General features: G+C 37.6%; 1 protein-coding gene across 1 annotated transcript in view; it reads right to left on the minus strand.

Moving 5' to 3' along the window:
- Gabrb1 (gamma-aminobutyric acid type A receptor subunit beta1) overlaps positions 1-19,134 on the minus strand; it is a 483,582-nt gene that overhangs the window by 273,800 nt on the left and 190,648 nt on the right. The window contains exon 4 of the mRNA NM_012956.2: positions 16,105-16,325. Coding sequence (NP_037088.1) covers positions 16,105-16,325 — 221 coding nt within the window. The remainder of the gene's footprint in view (positions 1-16,104; positions 16,326-19,134) is intronic.

The following is a 19,134-nucleotide window of genomic DNA, read 5'->3' on the forward strand; positions in this document are numbered from 1 at the left end:
TCAAAAATAAACCAAACAGGCTGGCTATCTGCCATCCTCTCCCCTCATCAAAAACACTGAAAACAAGCCACTTCTTTGCAATGAGAAGGAAATGGGTTACTCAATTCTTTCAGCTCCAGTTCACTGCAAGTTTTTTAGATGCCGGATAGTGGGATAATTCTTCATTAGAGGAACAAAAATAACATAAGAAAGGTAAACTACAATTCTTTCTAGGAGGTAGAAAGAAGCGGACCTCCAGATTCAGTGCACGCCGAGTTGTTTGTTCTTCATCGTGACTGTGCTCTGCAGGATGAGCACACTATTTGGACACGGTATTCCGTGTTCCCCAGCAGAGGCTGAAAAGGGTGAATTACCCAGGAAAACATTTTTAATCCTCTCCAACGTTCTGTGGGCTGAAAAACCCTGGAGAACAGGCACTCCTTCCAGTAAAGGTTCTGATTTCCCCATTACTCCTTCTACGTGCAGCACGGCAATACTAGGGACTGTAGAGAGCCCTGCCGACTGATCAGAATATTTGGGGTGCCTCGCAAAAGTGAGTCAGCTCAAACTCTTATCTTAAAGGATATTTTTTCTCTCATTTTCACAGCACACAGCCTTCCAGAGGTCCTTTGTGGCATCTCTGTTTTTGTCCAATATAAATTACTGCGTCCATGATGACCACGAGATGATGAAAACATCTACAAGCTACTGATTCAAAACATGAAGCTTCCATGTCTCGGCATTATGGTTTTGTAGCACTTGAAAATGGGAAATGACATGCCGGGTACAGTACTGGATCTCACATAAAGTCTGCAATGGAATTTTATATTTGATAGATACCCCATGGCTTGCATTTTGATACAGAAAACTAGAAGTTAAATCACAATGCAGTAAAACTGGCTCCTCAGGCAATCACCTCACCATCTGAGAGCTACAGCACAACACGGAAGGCAGCGTAGCTTTAACTTGGTGCTTCAAATGGTTTGCAAAAAAGAAACTAAGTCTTTCTTTTAATGATATGAAAATGTGAACAGCATATGTTTGTTATCTAAGCATAACTCACACATTATGTCTTATATTTGATAAATGAATGTTCCTTTGGTCCTTATTATGTTATTGGATATTATTATTTTTTTTGCTGCCATTAATCTATTTATCCCTAATGTACTCATGATACTGTTATTTCAAGTCTACAAAAGAAAAATTATTATAAACAAAATATCTTAATTATTAATTAACTCTATGTCTACATAAAAGTAAACTTTCCAAATAAAAAGGTAATACAATTACTTTAAAATATGTATATGTAATAATGAGTCAATATTTATACATGATTTATAGTTGGGAGAAAATCATAAAAGTGAATTTTGTAATGGGGCCTTATGGAAAAGTTAAGGGTTTTCGAGAAAGCCATTTTAAAGATTTTATACATGAGGGATTACAGAATTATCTTAGAGGTTAAGAGTGCATATTGTTCTTGCAAAGGACTCAAGTTCAGCTCTCAGAACTCACATTGGGTAGCTCACAGCCACATGTAACTTCAGGTACAGAGAATCATACAGCTCTGACCTCTGTGGGCTCCTACAGGCATGCGTGCACATGCACGTGTGCACACACTCACACTCACACACACACTCACACACACATACACTCACACACACTCTCACACACATATACTCTCTCACCCACACTCACACACACGTATAGATTTTATAGGAATGATTCCAGCATACAGTTATGAAACCTTACAAACCTCACAGTTACAATATAAGCACATAACTTTACATGTTCCTCTTTCCTGTTCCTTTCCTCCTTCCCTCTCTCCTCCCTTTCCTTCCTTCTGTCTTACCTCCAACCTTCTCCTTCGCCTTCCCTTTTCTCATTATTTTCTTCATTCTAACAGTCCAGAGTTGGTATTCTCTCCCAGGATACTTAACCAAGTCTGTGAATCTGAGATATATTTTAAAATATTATCTGGTCACTGTTTGTATTTAATATTGTGTGTTAATTACAGAGCATTAATAATAATGACACTTCCACAGACCACATGATCACACAATTGCTATAGCAACTGTATAATTATATAAATGGCTTATTAAGTATTTAAATTATTCACAATGGTATATTTATGAGAAAGAAGACCCTAAGAAACTTCATTTAATCATAACTTTTTAATATAATTATTTATTCATTAAAATAAAAACTTGGGCAAAAATAGCAGTGCTTTCATTGGAAACCATTCCAAGTGGTTCTCTTTGTGTTTGACTGATGAAGTCATAAAATATAAGGTCGCTAAACAGCGAGAGTAGGAACTGCAAGGAACGTTTCCATCCATTCTTTATCTTCCTGTTGTTTATGCACGCTCTATTTTATTTTTCTTCAACTCAAAACCACAAGCTTCTTTTCTTTTACAAAGTACATTTGCCAATATCAGCCAGTCCTCTGGAAATGCCACATCAGCCCACGTATACAGTCTCAGCTCTCAACTCTACAACGTTGTTGCTTAATGTACGCACAGTAAGCTCCTTGCCAGCTGCCGAGAGCTCTTTAATGTCATCATAACTGCTCTGTGTGGGCCAAGTTTTAGGAGAGAGAACATTTTTCAGGGTTCACAATCAATACAGAGAGATAGCATGTAACAACTGGGACCTGCAAACTGATATAGAAATCAATACATCTATACATTTTTATGTTTTGGCTTCTGTATTATCAAGATAATTGCCTCTGCTTTTTAGCTGCTTTATCATAAAGACTAAGGCAAGATAAGATGGTTCTCCGAGGGAATGCGAGAAACTCTATCTTTCTTTTACAGTCAATAAAAGTGTAGTCATTGATTTTGTTCTCACATGCAACCTGTGGTCATGAACAGCCAAGAATAGAAAGAAATCAATTTGAAGTAGAGTGAAGAGTACAAATACAAGATCTGAGTTCTCAAGGTCCACACAAGGCCGCAGGATTCTGGTAAGGAATAACCTCATTTTGAATATGGACTCATTACTCTGTGTTGGACTAACAACATTTTGTACATTTGAAAATGATCACAACCTTGAGAGAGTTATTTCTGTGTATGCTGCGTTCCTTCCATAACTCTTCTTATTTCTATAATGGAGAACAAAAAGGTGACTGCCCATAGAAACACAGACAAATACAACTGCTTTTAAAGGAATGATGTATATAGAATATCAATGGGGTTTTATGAGGAACATGGACGGTGAAATGAGAAGAGAGGTTCAACCTTGCTTTCAGTGTTTATAGGCATTTTGCAAAAATGGTTGGGAGAATCAGAGCAGTTGATACCTTCCAGAGTGGGAAATGAAAGTCCACAGATATCTGTAATCCTGGAAGAGAAATATCAAACAAATGAAAATGCTCTTATCTGGGGGCAAGAATAAAACGGAGAACTGTGGTAGTAAATATTTAATCTCAAATTGGAGTCTCTACCCCACCTTTGATCATTCATTTCCCAAATAAAAGACACATAACTTTTATATTTATAATTAGCCTTTAATGTACTAGAGCTGGGCAGATATCTCCCCTCTATGCTACTGGTATCTACTTCCCTGTCAATAATTCTGAATTATAATTTGCTGCGTTTCTTCTGGGCAACTCTTAACTCCAATTAGACAATCCTCATGGCCATGTTTTGATGTCTCATTTACCCCATGGCATCTTTTCCTCTCTTTACTTTCTTCTCCCTTTTCCTCCTCATGGTCTCTCCTCAATCCCCAATGCCCACACCCCAGCTATCTCTCTTCTGACCAGATATAGGCTGTAGACATAATTATTCACCAGTCATTGATAACTTGGAGGGGAATGTTACCCATAGCATCCTGTGAGTATGTGCAGATTCTCTTGTCCCCGGGGGCAACCAGGCCTTGGGAGCCAGTGTTTGGCATTACGATGCATAGCAAAAAACAAAGCCTCAGCATATCTCCTTTTTTGTATAAATAAAAAGGCCATTTTTCTTATAATAATAAACAACACTCAGTAGGAACACTCTTGAAAGAATATGAAAATTATTGGTTAAAAGTTACATTTAAAAAGTCCAGTCTGTACAACCATTCTGGAAATCAGTCTGGAGGTTCCTCAGAAAATTGGACATTGAACTGCCTGAGGATCCAGCTATACCTCTCTTGGGCATATACCCAAAAGATGCCCCAACATATAAAAAAGACACATGCTCCACTATGTTCATCACAGCCTTATTTATAATAGCCAGAAGCTGAAAAGAACCCAGATGCCCTTCAACAGAGGAATGGATACAGAAAATGTGGTACATCTACACAATGGAATATTACTCAGCTATCAAAAACAATGACTTTATGAAATTCGTAGGCAAATGGTTGGAACTGGAAAATATCATCCTGAGTGAGGTAACCCAATCACAGAAAAACACACATGGTATGCACTCATTGATAAGTGGCTATTAGCCCAAATGCTTGAATTACCCTAGATGCCTAGAACAAATGAAACTCAAGACGGATGATCAAAATGTGAATGCTTCACTCCTTCTTTAAAAGGGGAACAAGAATACCCTTGGCAGGGAAGAGAGAGGCAAAGATTAAAACAGAGACTGAAGGAACACCCATTCAGAGCCTGCCCCACATGTGGCCCATACATATACAGCCATCCAATTCGACAAGATGGATGAAGCAAAGAAGTGCAGGCCGACAGGAACCGGATGTAGATCGCTCCTGAGAGACACAGCCAGAATACAGCAAATACAGAGGCGAATGCCAGCAGCAAACCACTGAACTGAGAATAGGACCCCCGTTGAAGGAATCAGAGAAAGAACTGGAAGAGCTTGAAGGGGCTCGAGACCCCATATGTACAACAATGCCAAGCAACCAGAGCCTCCAGGGACTAAGCCACTACCTAAAGACTATACATGGACTGACCCTGGACTCTGACCTTATAGGTAGCAATGAATATCCTAGTAAGAGCACCAGTGGAAGGGGAAGCCCTGGGTCCTGCTAAGACTGAATCCCCAGTGAACTAGATTGTTGGGGGGAGGGCGGCAATGGGGGGAGGTTGGGGAGGGGAACACCCATAAAGGAGGGGAGGAGGAGAGATTAGAGGGATGTTTGCCTGGAAACCGGGAAAGGGAATAACACTCGAAATGTAAATAAGAAATACTCAAGTTAATAAAAAAAAATTAAAAAAAAAAAGTCCAGTCTGGGGCTGGAGAGATGGCTCAGTAGTTAAGAGTAGTGTCTGTTCTTCCAGAAGTCCAGCAAACACATGGTGGCTCACAACCATCTGTAATGGGAACTGATGCCCTCTTCTGGTGTGTCTTATTTGAGTACAGCTATAGTGTACTCATATACATAAAATAAATAAATATTTTTTAAAAATAAAGTCCACTCTGTTTAGATTTGGCAACTTCGGAGAAAACGTCCTATTATCTCTTCTATCTTGGTGAGTTTAGAGTTCTGTACCTAAATCAATTTCTAGCCTAAGTTGCATTCAGTCTGCAGATGAAATTAGGGCCTTTTTTTTTTGCCCAGGGGCTAGCTTGCTACAAGTGAAGCCATTTCTCAGTGGAGGTCCATCATCTTCTTTGAAGTGGAATGGGGGTACTGTCAGGAGCACACTCACCTCATAATCAAAAGCTCTTTTAAAAAAGGAAAATTTAAAACTCTTTGAGGCTTTTGAAGACCATCTATCTATTAATAGCATAACTGAAACATGCAACAGGATGCACATTTTTAGGAAAATCAAGACTATAATCTAATATGACCATGAGTTTGATTGATCGACTATTAACTTGCATTACTTAATTATCCTAAGCAGTTTGTAGTAGGAGCTGTTAAAAGGACTGGGACTAAACTTTTTATTATTGAGTGAGTTGCATAGGCATAATACCTATACCTATACAAGAGTTGAAACATGCAAATATGTTAATATATGCAAATTAATATGAAAAGTATCAATATACAAAGATTTATACCAATGAAAATAAACCTGTCTCAGTATCCAAAATTCTATACAAATGTAAGAAAATATAACTTCAATTCTGCATTAAAAAATACAGATTTTTACCAATGTAAGGTTACGGCTATAAAATGTTTTTTGGTTTGAGTAGATTCAGTAATCTACACCTATTTGTCTAATTTCCTATAATATTTCTATATTCCCCTTTCTTTTCCCATACACATTTAATATTGATGTGCATTTATGTTTTAAATTACAAAGCACATTCCCAATTTACTAAGCAAAAATCTATATGGTACTTTTAAGGAAAAAAATGTGTCATTTTGAATCCCAGCCATTGTTTGAAAGTGACTGTGTCTTTCAGCAGAGGGTGCCACCCAGACTTTATTGTGTAGACCAGACTGGTCCAGAATTTAGGGATATGCTGTTGTTGTTGTTATTATTATTTCTGTTATTATTATTATTATTATTATTATTATTATTATTATAACTCAAATTCTGTGTTGTGTCTCCTAAACTAGGCTGACATACCCAGGTCAGAGGTGTGCTTTGGCAGCAGCACAAGTCCAGACTGGTGGGTGTGAGATCGTGTTTTATAGGAATGGCAGAACTACATGCATTATGTCTCACTGAAGTGATTGCCTAAATATGAGCTGAACAAGAACAAAGATAGACATGCTCAATGGAAAAGGAACGAGAGTGGTGGGGGGTGTGTTCCAGGAAGTCTCAATGCTACACAAAGAACCTAATGAGTGCTGAGAACATGCGAAACAGTCTTCCCCTGGAAAGAGCACACGAATTGGTCATCCAATACCAAATGGTCAACTCTGGTAACACACATAGGAGTAACATTATACAAAATGAGCAACTTGTACTTATGTGTTTAGAAACACACACACACACACACACACACACACACACACACACACACCTAATGACAAAAGAGACAGTGATTTTGAAAGATGGCCAGGAGTGTCCTATGAGAGGGTTTGAAGGGAAGAAAGGAAAAAGGTGGATGATGTAATTATTTTATAATTTCAAAAAATTTAAAAATACAAAATGTAGAAAAAGTATAGCTTAATCAAATGGAATCTATTCAAATAAAATTAATACATACTAATTCACTTATAAGCTACATTGTATATATACACACACACATATAAATAGTAATGTACTAGCTGGTTTTATGTGTACCAGAAGTGGAGTATTCTTGTGACAACCCGACCATGTTTTGGGCAAGACTGTGGAAGGACTTTGGAACTTTGAGCTAGAAGAGCTATTGGGTATTAAGAGCTCTGTGGGATGTTCTGTAGGAGCTTGGAAGATAATGTTGAGAATAGTGCAGATGATAGGGCCTGGCTTGTGAAATTTTAGAGGGAAGATTAAAGATTCTTTTTAGGGCTGTTGCTGTTCTGATTGTGAAGATTCTGTGGTTTTGGTTAGTTGGGGCTGAAGAATCAGCTGTGATTATCAAGAAACCAGAACTGCTTAAAGCAAAACTTTGCATTACTGGGACTATTGATGCTCGTCAGCTGGAGCTAAGAAATTAGTGATGATAAAGAAGAGACCAGCATCATTGAGGTGAAATCTTCTGGGAAGAGTTTTCTGAAAGCACAAAGGGGCTGTGTTCTAGAGATAACCAAGGTTGCACCTTGTGCTGCAGCTGGACTTGGTAATGTGTAAGAGTCACCCAGGTGGTATGGTTTTGAAGGCATGAAGGGGTCATGAAGAGCAGCTGAGACTCAGTACTGTGAGAGGCCATAGAAGGCCATTGGTGAAGGTGCAGCTTCAGGCTCAGGACTGAAGGTGTCATGCAAGGAAGTTGAGGCTTGGCACCATGAAGAGAGCCTATGAGAGGCTGTTGGTGAAGCCTAGTTGCAGCAGAAGACAGCAGTGTGTTGGAGATGCCAGTACCATGAAATGATCACCAAAACCAGCAGCAGCAGTGGAGTACAGGCATCTGGAACCTAGAAGAGAAGGTGTGTGCTAAAAAAGCAAAGCTGAAGAAGTGACCCAAGCCCTTGGAGTAGCCCAGAAAATCATGAGTGGATCTCAGACATTGGACAGTTAGAGTTTGATTTCACTTTTGATTGTGACTGTGCCCTGATATTTTTCCCACTTGAAGAAAGTATTTTAGTGAAGTCTACAGTTAATAGACTTTGAATTTTAAAAAGACTTTAAATTTTAAAAGATAATGGATATTTGAAAGGGATTGAAATTTTAAAATGTAAAGACTGTGGGACTCTTGAAGTTATTTAGATCTTGGATGAATAAGAAAGTAAGGGGTGAGGCTTAATAGTGACGTGTTTGTGTGTCAAGTTGACAAGGGGTCCACTATACTGGAAACGCCTCCATGAGACCCAGCTGTAAGGCATTTTCTCAACTAGTAATCAAGTGGGGAGGACCCGGCCCATTGTGGGTGGTGCCATCCCTGGGCTGGTAGTCTTGGGTTCTATAAGAGAGCAAGCTGCAAGCCAGGGGAAGCAAGCCAGTAAGTAACCTCTGTATCAGCTCCTGCTTCCTAACCTGCTTGAGTTACAGTCCTGACTTCCTTGGGTGATGAACAGCAATGTGAATGTGTAAGTTGAATAAACTCTTTCCTCCCCAGCTTGCTTCTTGGTCATGATGTGTTGCATAGGAATAGAAACTCTGACTAAGACAAGCAGGTACATTAACTATGATTTAAATATTATTAGGAACAAATATTTTCTAGGAAAGGGAAAGATTATATAAACTTCAAAGATTAAGTTAATGCTCTACATTCTAAATATGAGTTAGAAATTTCAGTGCATAGTTGAAATGTTTTCCCCATTTCTGAACTAGGAAATAAGTTGATACTTTAGAAAATAATGAAACTTTAAAACTACTCAGGTCCAAAGAACTCAGTAGCAGATTTCAAAAGGCTACAATTGTTATAGAGATTTTTTTAAAAAAAATTAGAATTGAACATAACAGCCACAGTGGAGTGCAAGAGACACATCTGTCACAACCCTGACTTCCTAATGGTACACAAACACATGAACCAATTTCAAAATGATAGACCTCAGAGCACACTTGAAGATGCTAGGAAAAGAACTTGTTAGAGTAGAACCTGCCAATGTACAGAAAACAGTTGATCCTGCTCTTATGAGACAATAGATTCACCAATAAGTGACAATTCCTAGGTAAATTCCTTCTTGGTATGAGGAGAGGACATAATGACAGCCCTGACACCAGAAGACAAGTCATCTCCTAGACAAAAGACTCATATCTCAGTTTTGATAACTTGAGTTTCTGTTCACTCTCTGGGTTGTATATCTTTTCTTATTATAATGTTACAATATTACAACAGTATTTCATCAATTTTCATCCACTTTTCCCCAAATCTAAATAAAGGCCCTTAGATTCTGTTGATATTATACAGAGTATACCTTGAGATAAGCAATGGTTGATGAGGGAAACTTCCATAGAGAATGGTCTAGTTAATAGATGAAGACAGGAAAATGTACTTGTTGCTATTTTGTAAATTGGAAGTTGAGACAAAACAATTATCAGGATAACTAAAATCATTGGCATCATAAGATGATTTGTCTATCACCAAATTCAGATGTTTAACTCCAGAATATAACTGAATTGAGTATAAAATCTTTATAAATGTAATAGCATTCAAGCAAGATTATTTGGAATGTCCCTAATTCAAATGACTGTTATCCTAATGAAGGGAGAAATTTGGGCACATAAACACATAGAAAGATTGTGAGCAGACTTGGAGAGGTCAGCATTGTACACAAGGATAGAAGGCTTGAATTAAGCATCCTTTATCTCAGTTCTCAGAATAAGACAGGATTACCAAGATACTGATGGTTCTAAGCCCCAAGTTATGAGACAATAAAATTCTGTTGTGCAAGTCACACAGTTTGTGGTAGCCCGAGGAAGTTAAAATTAGTAGAAGTTAAAATTAGTAGAAGTTAAAATTAGTAGAATTTTTGCAGCGGGTTGACCAGAAGTTTCATCCTCATATCATAATAAGGAAATGATAGATAGGCTTTAGTCTCTTAGTAGAAGTAGACTACACAACTGATGAAGTGTCTGTGCCCAACCACAATACCACAAACAATGAATCAATATCCTATTAAGCTCAGATAGAACACAACAGGGAGTGAAAGGACAAAAGCAATTTGCTTTCAACAAGTTATTATTAATAAAGGTATTAAATAGGAACCAGGAATCTACAAAGATTTTAGAATACATTAATTAAATGTAATATGTAGTTTTTGAGAATACATTAATCAAATGAAGTACGTATTCTCTTTGGCCTACTTTTACAAAGAACAAATAAGAGCTAGAGAGATTTCCCAGTAGTTAAAGCACTGGCCCCTTCAGCTAAATTCTAGTCTCTGATGATCCAACACTATTTTCTACCTTTCACAGACACCAAGCATGCATGTAATGCATAAATATATATGCAGGCAAAATACCATCAAGTATAAAAAAGTTTTAAAGGTAAAGAATAAATAATGAGATTGGATACTTTGGGTCTTCCTACATTGGTATTTATAGAATTAGCTTCTTAATATGTATAGCTCATAGGCCCGAGGCAACGACTAAATACAGCAGTGTAAGTGGAATGCCAAGTGAAATGTGGAGCTATAGTAAATATATATGTATAGTAAATATATACATATATATATCATGCAAGAATATCTATAGATATTACTTAAAATGATATGGTAGGTACAGCTTACTCACAAGATGTGTAGACACACTGAGTCTCACTGTATGAATGGCCTGTCCATTTGTCTGCTGAAGCTCTCACAGAATCTTAAACTCATGTGGCCCTGAACTCACTTCTGGTAGATAACAGAGGAGTAAGCACTTTAAAATCATAAAAGGACAGCATTGGTAGCATTAAAAAAGGAAGACAGAAGGAGTGGGAAGTGTTCTTGGGAAGTTAAATATGCCACTAAATGTCTTCACATAATTAAATCATTCTATGCCTGCCATTTTAAAGGAAAAAAACAAACACAGTTTTTAGCCCCCACATGTATAGGCCTTGGAGAGAACTAGTGTGTGCGACCATCTGGATGGTGTTTGCATAAGAGACCAAATACATCTGGTCACTAATAGCAATAATCACTCTTTGCTTAAAAGCCATCATTTAGATTAAAGGAACACTGTAGCTGACAACTGTCACAAAGGTAAATGCACTCCGCACATATTAATATTACCATTACAAACATTTACTAGGCAACCAGTTAGTTTGAGAGAGGTTGGGGAAGTGCAGGATGTACATTTTCAACAATTATGCAATCTGGTTTATATAAACAGATTAATCAGCTCCAAGATACCAAAAGATAAAGTGTCATAAAAGAATTGCCAACCCAGGGATTTTGATGAGACTAAATTGTGATGCAGTATGGGGTGAGAGTTTTCCTCTCTGCCTTACAGAGAATGTAGTTGTCATCTTCATGGGAGAAATTTGAGAGGGGATATCAAGATAAAGAAGTAAAATGTGAAAAAGTTATCATGGAGGGAACCTTGGACATAGTCACACATAGTGAGACTATGCAAAGAAGTTGAGGTAACATCCATTTACACAACAAGAGGAGAGGACTGAATCAGCTCTCACTTCAGGTAGAAAAAGAAGGGGCTTTCAATGAGACAATAGAGTTGCGTAAGGCTGCCCCATTACATTATAGTATCCAGGAGACATTTTTCTTTCAATATTCAGTTCATCGTTGAGTTTGAAATTTCTTAGAGTGTTTTAGAAAAAGAATTAGAATAGAAAAAGGATTCCAGATAGAGAGTTAAAACCAATTTTGTTTGGGTTTTGAAGTCAAAGGTTTGGCGGGGTTGGGGGAGGTCTAGTACTTCTAGCATGTTCTGTAAGAAGGATAAGAGGATACTGATAAATATGTAGGAAAATTGAGCAAGGAAATTGGACAAGAAGTGACAGTGAGTGAAGCTCTTAATTTAGATTGAATAGATTGTTTAAAAGCTTGAAAATGGTTAACAGCACAGGTAAGAAGCAACTGATTAGGTCTCAGGGATGAATATGTCTTGCAGTTTGTGGTGACTTATTAGGATGCTGATGGCTTTGTTATCACCTGGCACAAGAGGAGGTCCCGGTTTGGAAGAGAGACAAATGACACAAAATAAGTAGTGTGTAATATAGAAAGGCAGAACATTCAGGTTCAGGTACGGGGTACCCAATTACAAAATTTTCCCTGAAGCTTGCTGGATTGGGAGTTTTAGATACTTACTGTTCAATCCCATGAGCAGGTCAAACCTGGAATAACTGTTAGCACACACTAGAGACAAAGATAGACCCTTAAGCCAGGTGCAGTCATCATTAAGTTATCCAATGCGCATGAGCGGAGAGTGAGCCATGGCTTTGGTAACTACGTATATAGCTGCTTAAGTAAGAAGCATGGATGGGAGCCTTGCTGAGGATGACTGTGAGTCTGCAGTGATAAAAGAAAAGGAACCCCAGGTTGTGAGAGGATTGAACTCAAAGAGAAAGCCAAGGTGAGGGAGTCAATAAAGAAAAAAGTCTGATGATTTAAGCAAGACGGGGTGCTATGTCTGAGGACCCTGCCATAAGGAGATTAAATGCTATTGCTAAGAGATTAGCCTAGAGAGAAGAGGAAATTTTCTCCAACCAACATGCAAAGAAAGAGGAAAGAAAGGGGAATTTTAGGGACTCAATATGTAATACTGAGGGACTTGCTCAGAAAATGAATGGTTTTGGATAGGAGTTTCATAGTAATGAAGTAAAGCAGCGACTCCTATTTAAACAGATATAGTAGTGGTGACAGGGTTACCCCTTAGAAAAATGCATGTTTTCACACCAGAGGTCACTAAAGAGCAAAGGGCATAAGAATTGGTGTGTTAGAGACCTGTTGCCCAGAAGCCTAGTCTCTCAGTATTATCCAATTTCAGATGTCATTCTGAGACTACTTACAATATAAGTCACTACACCTTGGGGATAAAATCTGACTTGGAATGGTTTTAAAATCTTGTAATTTCATAAAACTTAAAAATAGCACTTCATATTGAATTTGACTATAAAAAATTGATTAATTTTAAGAATGTTGTCCTAAAATTGCGGAGAAGCTGGCTAAAGGGCTCTAGGTACATCAATCCTATCACTGCTGAAATTACTTGTTAATATATGTGGCCATTCACAATGACTGTTAACTGGACTTATGAAAATGGATAAAGCCATCAGTATCATTCTCTAAATTACTCATGCCTAAAATAAGTACTTTACAATACTGAAGATGCCCAAACATGTGTTCTATGGAAAGGACTTTCTGCTGTATGTGCTTAAGAATGATAAATGACAGCTATTCTTTTAAAAGGCTTTTATGAGAAACAGGCAGATTTTCATTTTTACAACTAGGAAATGTTATGTCTGAGGAATTAAAGTGAACAGGATTTAATAGATGGGATGATAGATGAAATCTGATAGAAGCCTAAGGAATGAAATTGCTGACTGGGGGACAGCGACTGCTTAAGCTGCAAGTCTCTTGGTTCCTCATTCCAGATGCTGCCTGCTTCAGTGAGAAGCCTCCAGAGTCCTAGAAAAGTATTCTCAGGGTCAGAATATCAAATGGATATACATATGGAGCACTCAAGAGTGATTTTATAATTGGACAACTGTATCCCAGTTCTAATCATTAGTAGCCCCAGGAGTTAGAGGGCCAACTTCAGAAGGCAAGTTTCTAGTATCTAATGAAGCAGTTTAGAGAACTGTGACTTGAGGCGTACTGTGTACTCAATCTCATACTAATTACTTTACAAGATCTTCTCGATATTAAGTTAGGAACTATTAAGCCATTTCTACAGATGATAACACTTAGGCTCATCAAATTTGCTTATTTTTCCAAGGTCAAGCAATCTGTAAGCTCAGACAACGAGACCCAGCCTCTAGCCTCTAGCTCCAGATGCCACACAGTCTCTGTTACACTTTTGGTCTCTAGGATGATAACAGTTTCAGGTGAAAGGAAAATCAAATCCACCACAGAGGACAGAAGAGAAGGAAAGAAGAAAAAATATATATATATCTCAATCAGAGTAGAGATGAGTACCCTAAGGAGAAAGAGGGTTCCATAGAGAGACGGGAGTTCATGTAATGAATACTTACTTTGTGTTTCTCTTTGAAAGGTCATTGTCTACTCATATATTAAAAGCTACACAGGCTTGGCTTGCATCTGAAGAGTAGAAGGCAGTGATGTATAACTTGGAAGGAGATATTTGATATTGAGTATATTTGGATGAGAATAAAATTAATAAAGAGATTTGAGAGGCAAAATACTTGAAGTTTGGTTCTTATACAGCCATTGCCTCTTGGTGATCTTCAGAGAAATTGTACCATTTTTATGTCAATTTTCTCTTCTTTTTCTATTTTTACTTGAAAATTTAATACATTTATATAATCCATCTTCATCATATCTACCCTTCACATGCCTTCAAACCTTGTGTTCTCTCTAAAATTTTTATATATATTTATGTGAATGTGGAATCATCTACTGAGGCATGAAGAGTCTATTGATGGCCATACTTCTAAACAAATCCAGAACAAAATTAAACAAAACCACCCACCCACCCACCCACCAAACAAAAAAACAAACAAAAAACCTTCTTTCCTTCAGCAGCCATCAACAAGAAGGCTTTTAACTGGTTGGGTTGTGTCTGCTGTGAACATGTGTGTACAGTAGCCATAGTACGTCCAGAGAAGAACACCAAATTGCAAAACAATTTTTTGCTCAACTACATAATTGTCCAGTGTTATCTCGATGCGATTCCCATTGTTAGAATCTGCCAATAATTTCTAAAATGCCTGAAGTGAAACTGTAAACAGCAACTCTGACCTTCATTATTACCAGACATAGAGCTACACATTGTTTTCCAGCAACATAGTGGCGACAAACTCTACAGCTTTCCTCTGCTTTTCAAAGGGCTGATTCTTATCAAGGTGACACCAAAGCTTTCAGTGAGTCACAGTTTAGTTGCATTGTTTTGTAAAAGTAGAAAAATTTGAAATATATATTAAATTTTTAATTATTAAGTCTTCAGTTACATAAAGAGTAATAAGAGACCTCTCTAAATGTTTATAATACCTTCATGACTTAGTAATCAAGCCAAGCAAAATGAAAGAGCCATTACGGTGCAATGAATTGCTGATCTAAGACAAAGATAGTATTATCTTTTTACTTGGGTCATAAACACAATAACAACAGTGTGATACAGAAAACAGTTGATATAAATTAGAGGTAGCCAAAATAAATATATATCACGAATACATCAGTTGCAAAGCTGTATAACTTTATGATGTCAATTCTTCCCATACTATTCAGTTGGCTCAGCACTTCTCCACAGTAGACTTCTTATGATAGATGGTACATATTAGCTCTAAAACTTATAGGAACCTGGGAAGAATGTTAAATTTCAAACAACTTGAAATGTAAATATAAGGTAACAGGACATATGCACTTTGCCTTCATGACTTGGCTCTGAACCACCTGAATTAAAAGAGGGTGACCCTGTGTAGGAATAAATAAATAGCCAAATGCACCACATCTCTGTGTATAAAATCCCCCTGTATATTTGATCAATGTTATTAGCACAAATGAATGATGAACATTCATTTTCAACAAAGGATACCCAAATAAACTAGAAAACTCTAAGGAAAATTCAACCCCCACCTTAGCTCTTGCAAAATGTCTCAAAATACTTTAGTATGAATCACAGACAGAAATATAGAGGCAAAAATATAAAAAAAACGAAGGAAATAAAAATACTATGATTTTTCTCAAAAGTATCCCAAATTTTCCATTTTCTTCAAGGTCTGTTATGTTTTCTTTCATAGTTAACTTTGTACAACACTCAAAATCTATTCCAATTCTGTCCTGATAGCTTTGAAATAATTATGCAGTTGACTAAAATGGATATAGTTTTAAATCTATTTACAATAATAAATTTTACTACTTTATTATTTGATAATTCAGAAAGAACTTCTCACTTACACTTGATGGGCAAAGTTGTCTACATTGAGTTCACATAAACCCCCAAATTTTTCCTATCAAAATATATTAACTTTAACTACATCTATAAGCAGTTCTCTTCCTTGCTTCTCTTGTTTCTATTTACTTCTACAAAGATGATATAAAGCAGTGACATAAAACAAGGCGGTAGAAAAGTATTTACCGTAGTCCATAGAGAACAGTTCCATCAGGATGAAGCCTGATCATTCGGTTTTTCACTGTGACCCCATGCACAAATGACTTCTTGTCATTGAGAAAGTAGGTGTCTGGTACCCAGAGTTGGTCAGCTACCCTGTTGTCAAGGGTCAGATTTAATGGGATTCCAGAATATGAAAGTCTCTTGTCCTTCCAAGACTGCTGGAAATACATGGTGAGTGTATAATCCTGTGAAAAAAGAAACCAAATAAGAATTTTACCATCACCAGCACTTCAGGACCTTGGTTGAGAATCCAAGAACACAGGGTCAGCAAGAAGGCTCAGGGGAAAAATTGCTTGCATCACAAACCTAAAAGGCTGAGTTCATTTTCTGAAACTTGTGTAAAGGTGCAAAATAAAAACAAACTCCACAAAGTTATCTTTTAATCTACACATATGTGCTATAGGACACATGTTCCCTGATTCAATATCATATACATAAACAACAATAAGAAATGAAATAATAAATCTTATAAAAAGTATCTATGCATGTGCTAGTGCAGATGTCTAGAGTCCCTTCCCATGTTCCCCCAAATACATTTGAATACTTTGAAATTTACAACTCTAAGCACAGAACAACATATATGTTACAAGTCCAGTGCCATACCTGAATGGGATATAAGCAGTTCATCAAGACAGGGCAAATATATGTAACTTGATTTTAAGGTTGAAATTTATGGTAATAATTTCATGGGGGAAATTCAAAAGGGAAAAGCATGCAAAACACCCAACAAAAATATTCACCCTGGATATCATGCTTTCAGTTTTATTTAAGAGAGGAGCATTTGCTCTGTATTAAAGTATTTGCTCATAAAAAGAAAGTGTTTTCAAATTCTAACACCCTTTGAGTTACTAGTGCTCTATTTAATTCTTGAATGTTGCCAATTGCCATTTTCTAGATATTTATAGTGACTTACGACTTGTCTCTGTGTCCTGAAGAGCTATTACAATTCATATGTGGATGAGGATAAATATGTAGCTCCAGACTGATGCTAGTGGTATAAATGATCAAGTTTCTTACGTTATCTCTGTTCATGTGAAGAATGGATGTGGGTTGAGTCAGATTTATACTTAACAGTATGCTTTCCTGCTCTCTGTAAAAGTTTACAGTGAGGACATCTGACCACATTTTTCTCTGGCAATAAGTGACAGAAATATCTGGCCCCGGTACATGTAGTACCCTACAGGGAAAGGATGGTGATCGTTCTCATAGTTCTTTAGCTAAGGTCTCATTTTAAAGAACTCTAACACGAATGCATAACTGACTGTATACACACGGATTTATATCTGGTCATCCCCTGTAGAGCCGTCAACATGTAATTACATATTTCTGAAAAATATTAAATCTTAAGACAATTTATCCAACATAACCAATTTCAGCACCTTTAAACAATATAATCAGGCCCACCTATTATGATTTACTCAGAAACTGTCTTGCACTTGTTCAGAGGCTTTTCTCCTTGTTCAAAGACAATGATTTCTACTCTTCAATTCTAATCTTACCCAGAAGTTTTGAACATCCTAAAACAGAAGCTCACCTTCATATGTAGATGAACTCACTCCACACAGCACCCCCCCCCCCCATGTATAGTGTCTTGACTTCAATATGTCTCTCCAATAAGTAAGACTATACGGTATGATCTTAGAGTATAAAAAGGCATAATCTTGAGAATTAGAATAGATTTCAAATGTTCTCACCATGAAAGTATAAGCATATGAAGTAATACTTATTTATGTTAACTACTGTTTATCCACCTAAACTATATACATTTTTAAAAACATGTCACTCATGATAAGTGTACACAACATTTATTAATTAATATACTAATGTTGAATGTTGTATTTAAAATATATCTGTAGTAAGTAAACAACAGGGAGATGAGAGAGCAAAGTAATGTTACTATAAATAATATGAATGGGTAACCTTCACCAAGGTGGATATGTGTGCGGTCCATCTGTGTGTATGTGAGTGTGTGCATGAGTGCATATTATGTGTTTCTGTGTGCTCCCCATCCCATCTTTGGGGGCTCTTTTATTTCCAGTGGAGAAATAATGAACTATATGCATCTAGTGAGAGCTATGTTACACATCTCAGTCTGATTTAAATAAGTATTGAATAAAGATGACATCACATTTCTAAGTTGGGCAATGGCATCCCCAATTAGTAGTAAGAAACAATTTAAGGAAAAACTGTGTGCTGATATACTATATTGATGAATGATTGGAACAATCCCCCCTTAAAATTTGCATTTCTAAACATTTCTCAAGTTAATAGCCTGAGTTGGGGCCTCATATTATGATAAAAAGAAATATCGGGCACCCCGCCCCCCCCCAGTGGTGGGATCCGGCCACGTACCCATCTCAAAGATTTTTAACCCAGAAATGTTCCTGGAAGGAAGAACAGGGGCAAAAAATGAAGCAGAGACTGAAGGAAGGGCCATCCGGAAACCACCCCACCTGGGGAACCATCATGTCTGCAGACACCAAACTAGACATTGTTGCTGTTGCTAAGGAGCACTTGCTGACAGGAACCGGGTTCCTTGGGAGGTTCAGCCAGCGACTGACCCATTCAGATGTGGATTCAGGAGTCAACCATCAGACTGAGCTCAGGGACCCTGGTGGAGGAGTTGGTGGAAGGACTGGAGGAGCTGAGAAGAACAACATCAGCTGACTGGACCACCCAGTGCTCCCAGGGACTAGACCACCAATCAAGGAATGAACAGGGAGGGCTATCCATGCCTCCAGATACATAGGTAGCAGAGAATGGCCTTGTCTGACATCAGTGGTAGGGCAGGTTCTTGGTCCTGTGGACATTTGATGCCCCAGTGTAGGGGGATGCTGATGGGGTGGAGCAGGAGAGGATGGGTGTGTGGGGAGCACCGTTACAGAGGCAAAGGGGAGGGAGGAGAGAGAGTTTGTGGGATGGGGGACTTGTGGAGGCTAACCAGGAAGTGGGCTATCATTTGACATGTAAATGAATGGAATGATTTATTAAAGA

This window comes from Rattus norvegicus, chromosome 14 (genome assembly GCF_036323735.1).
Source record: "Rattus norvegicus strain BN/NHsdMcwi chromosome 14, GRCr8, whole genome shotgun sequence".
NCBI lineage: Eukaryota > Metazoa > Chordata > Mammalia > Rodentia > Muridae > Rattus > Rattus norvegicus.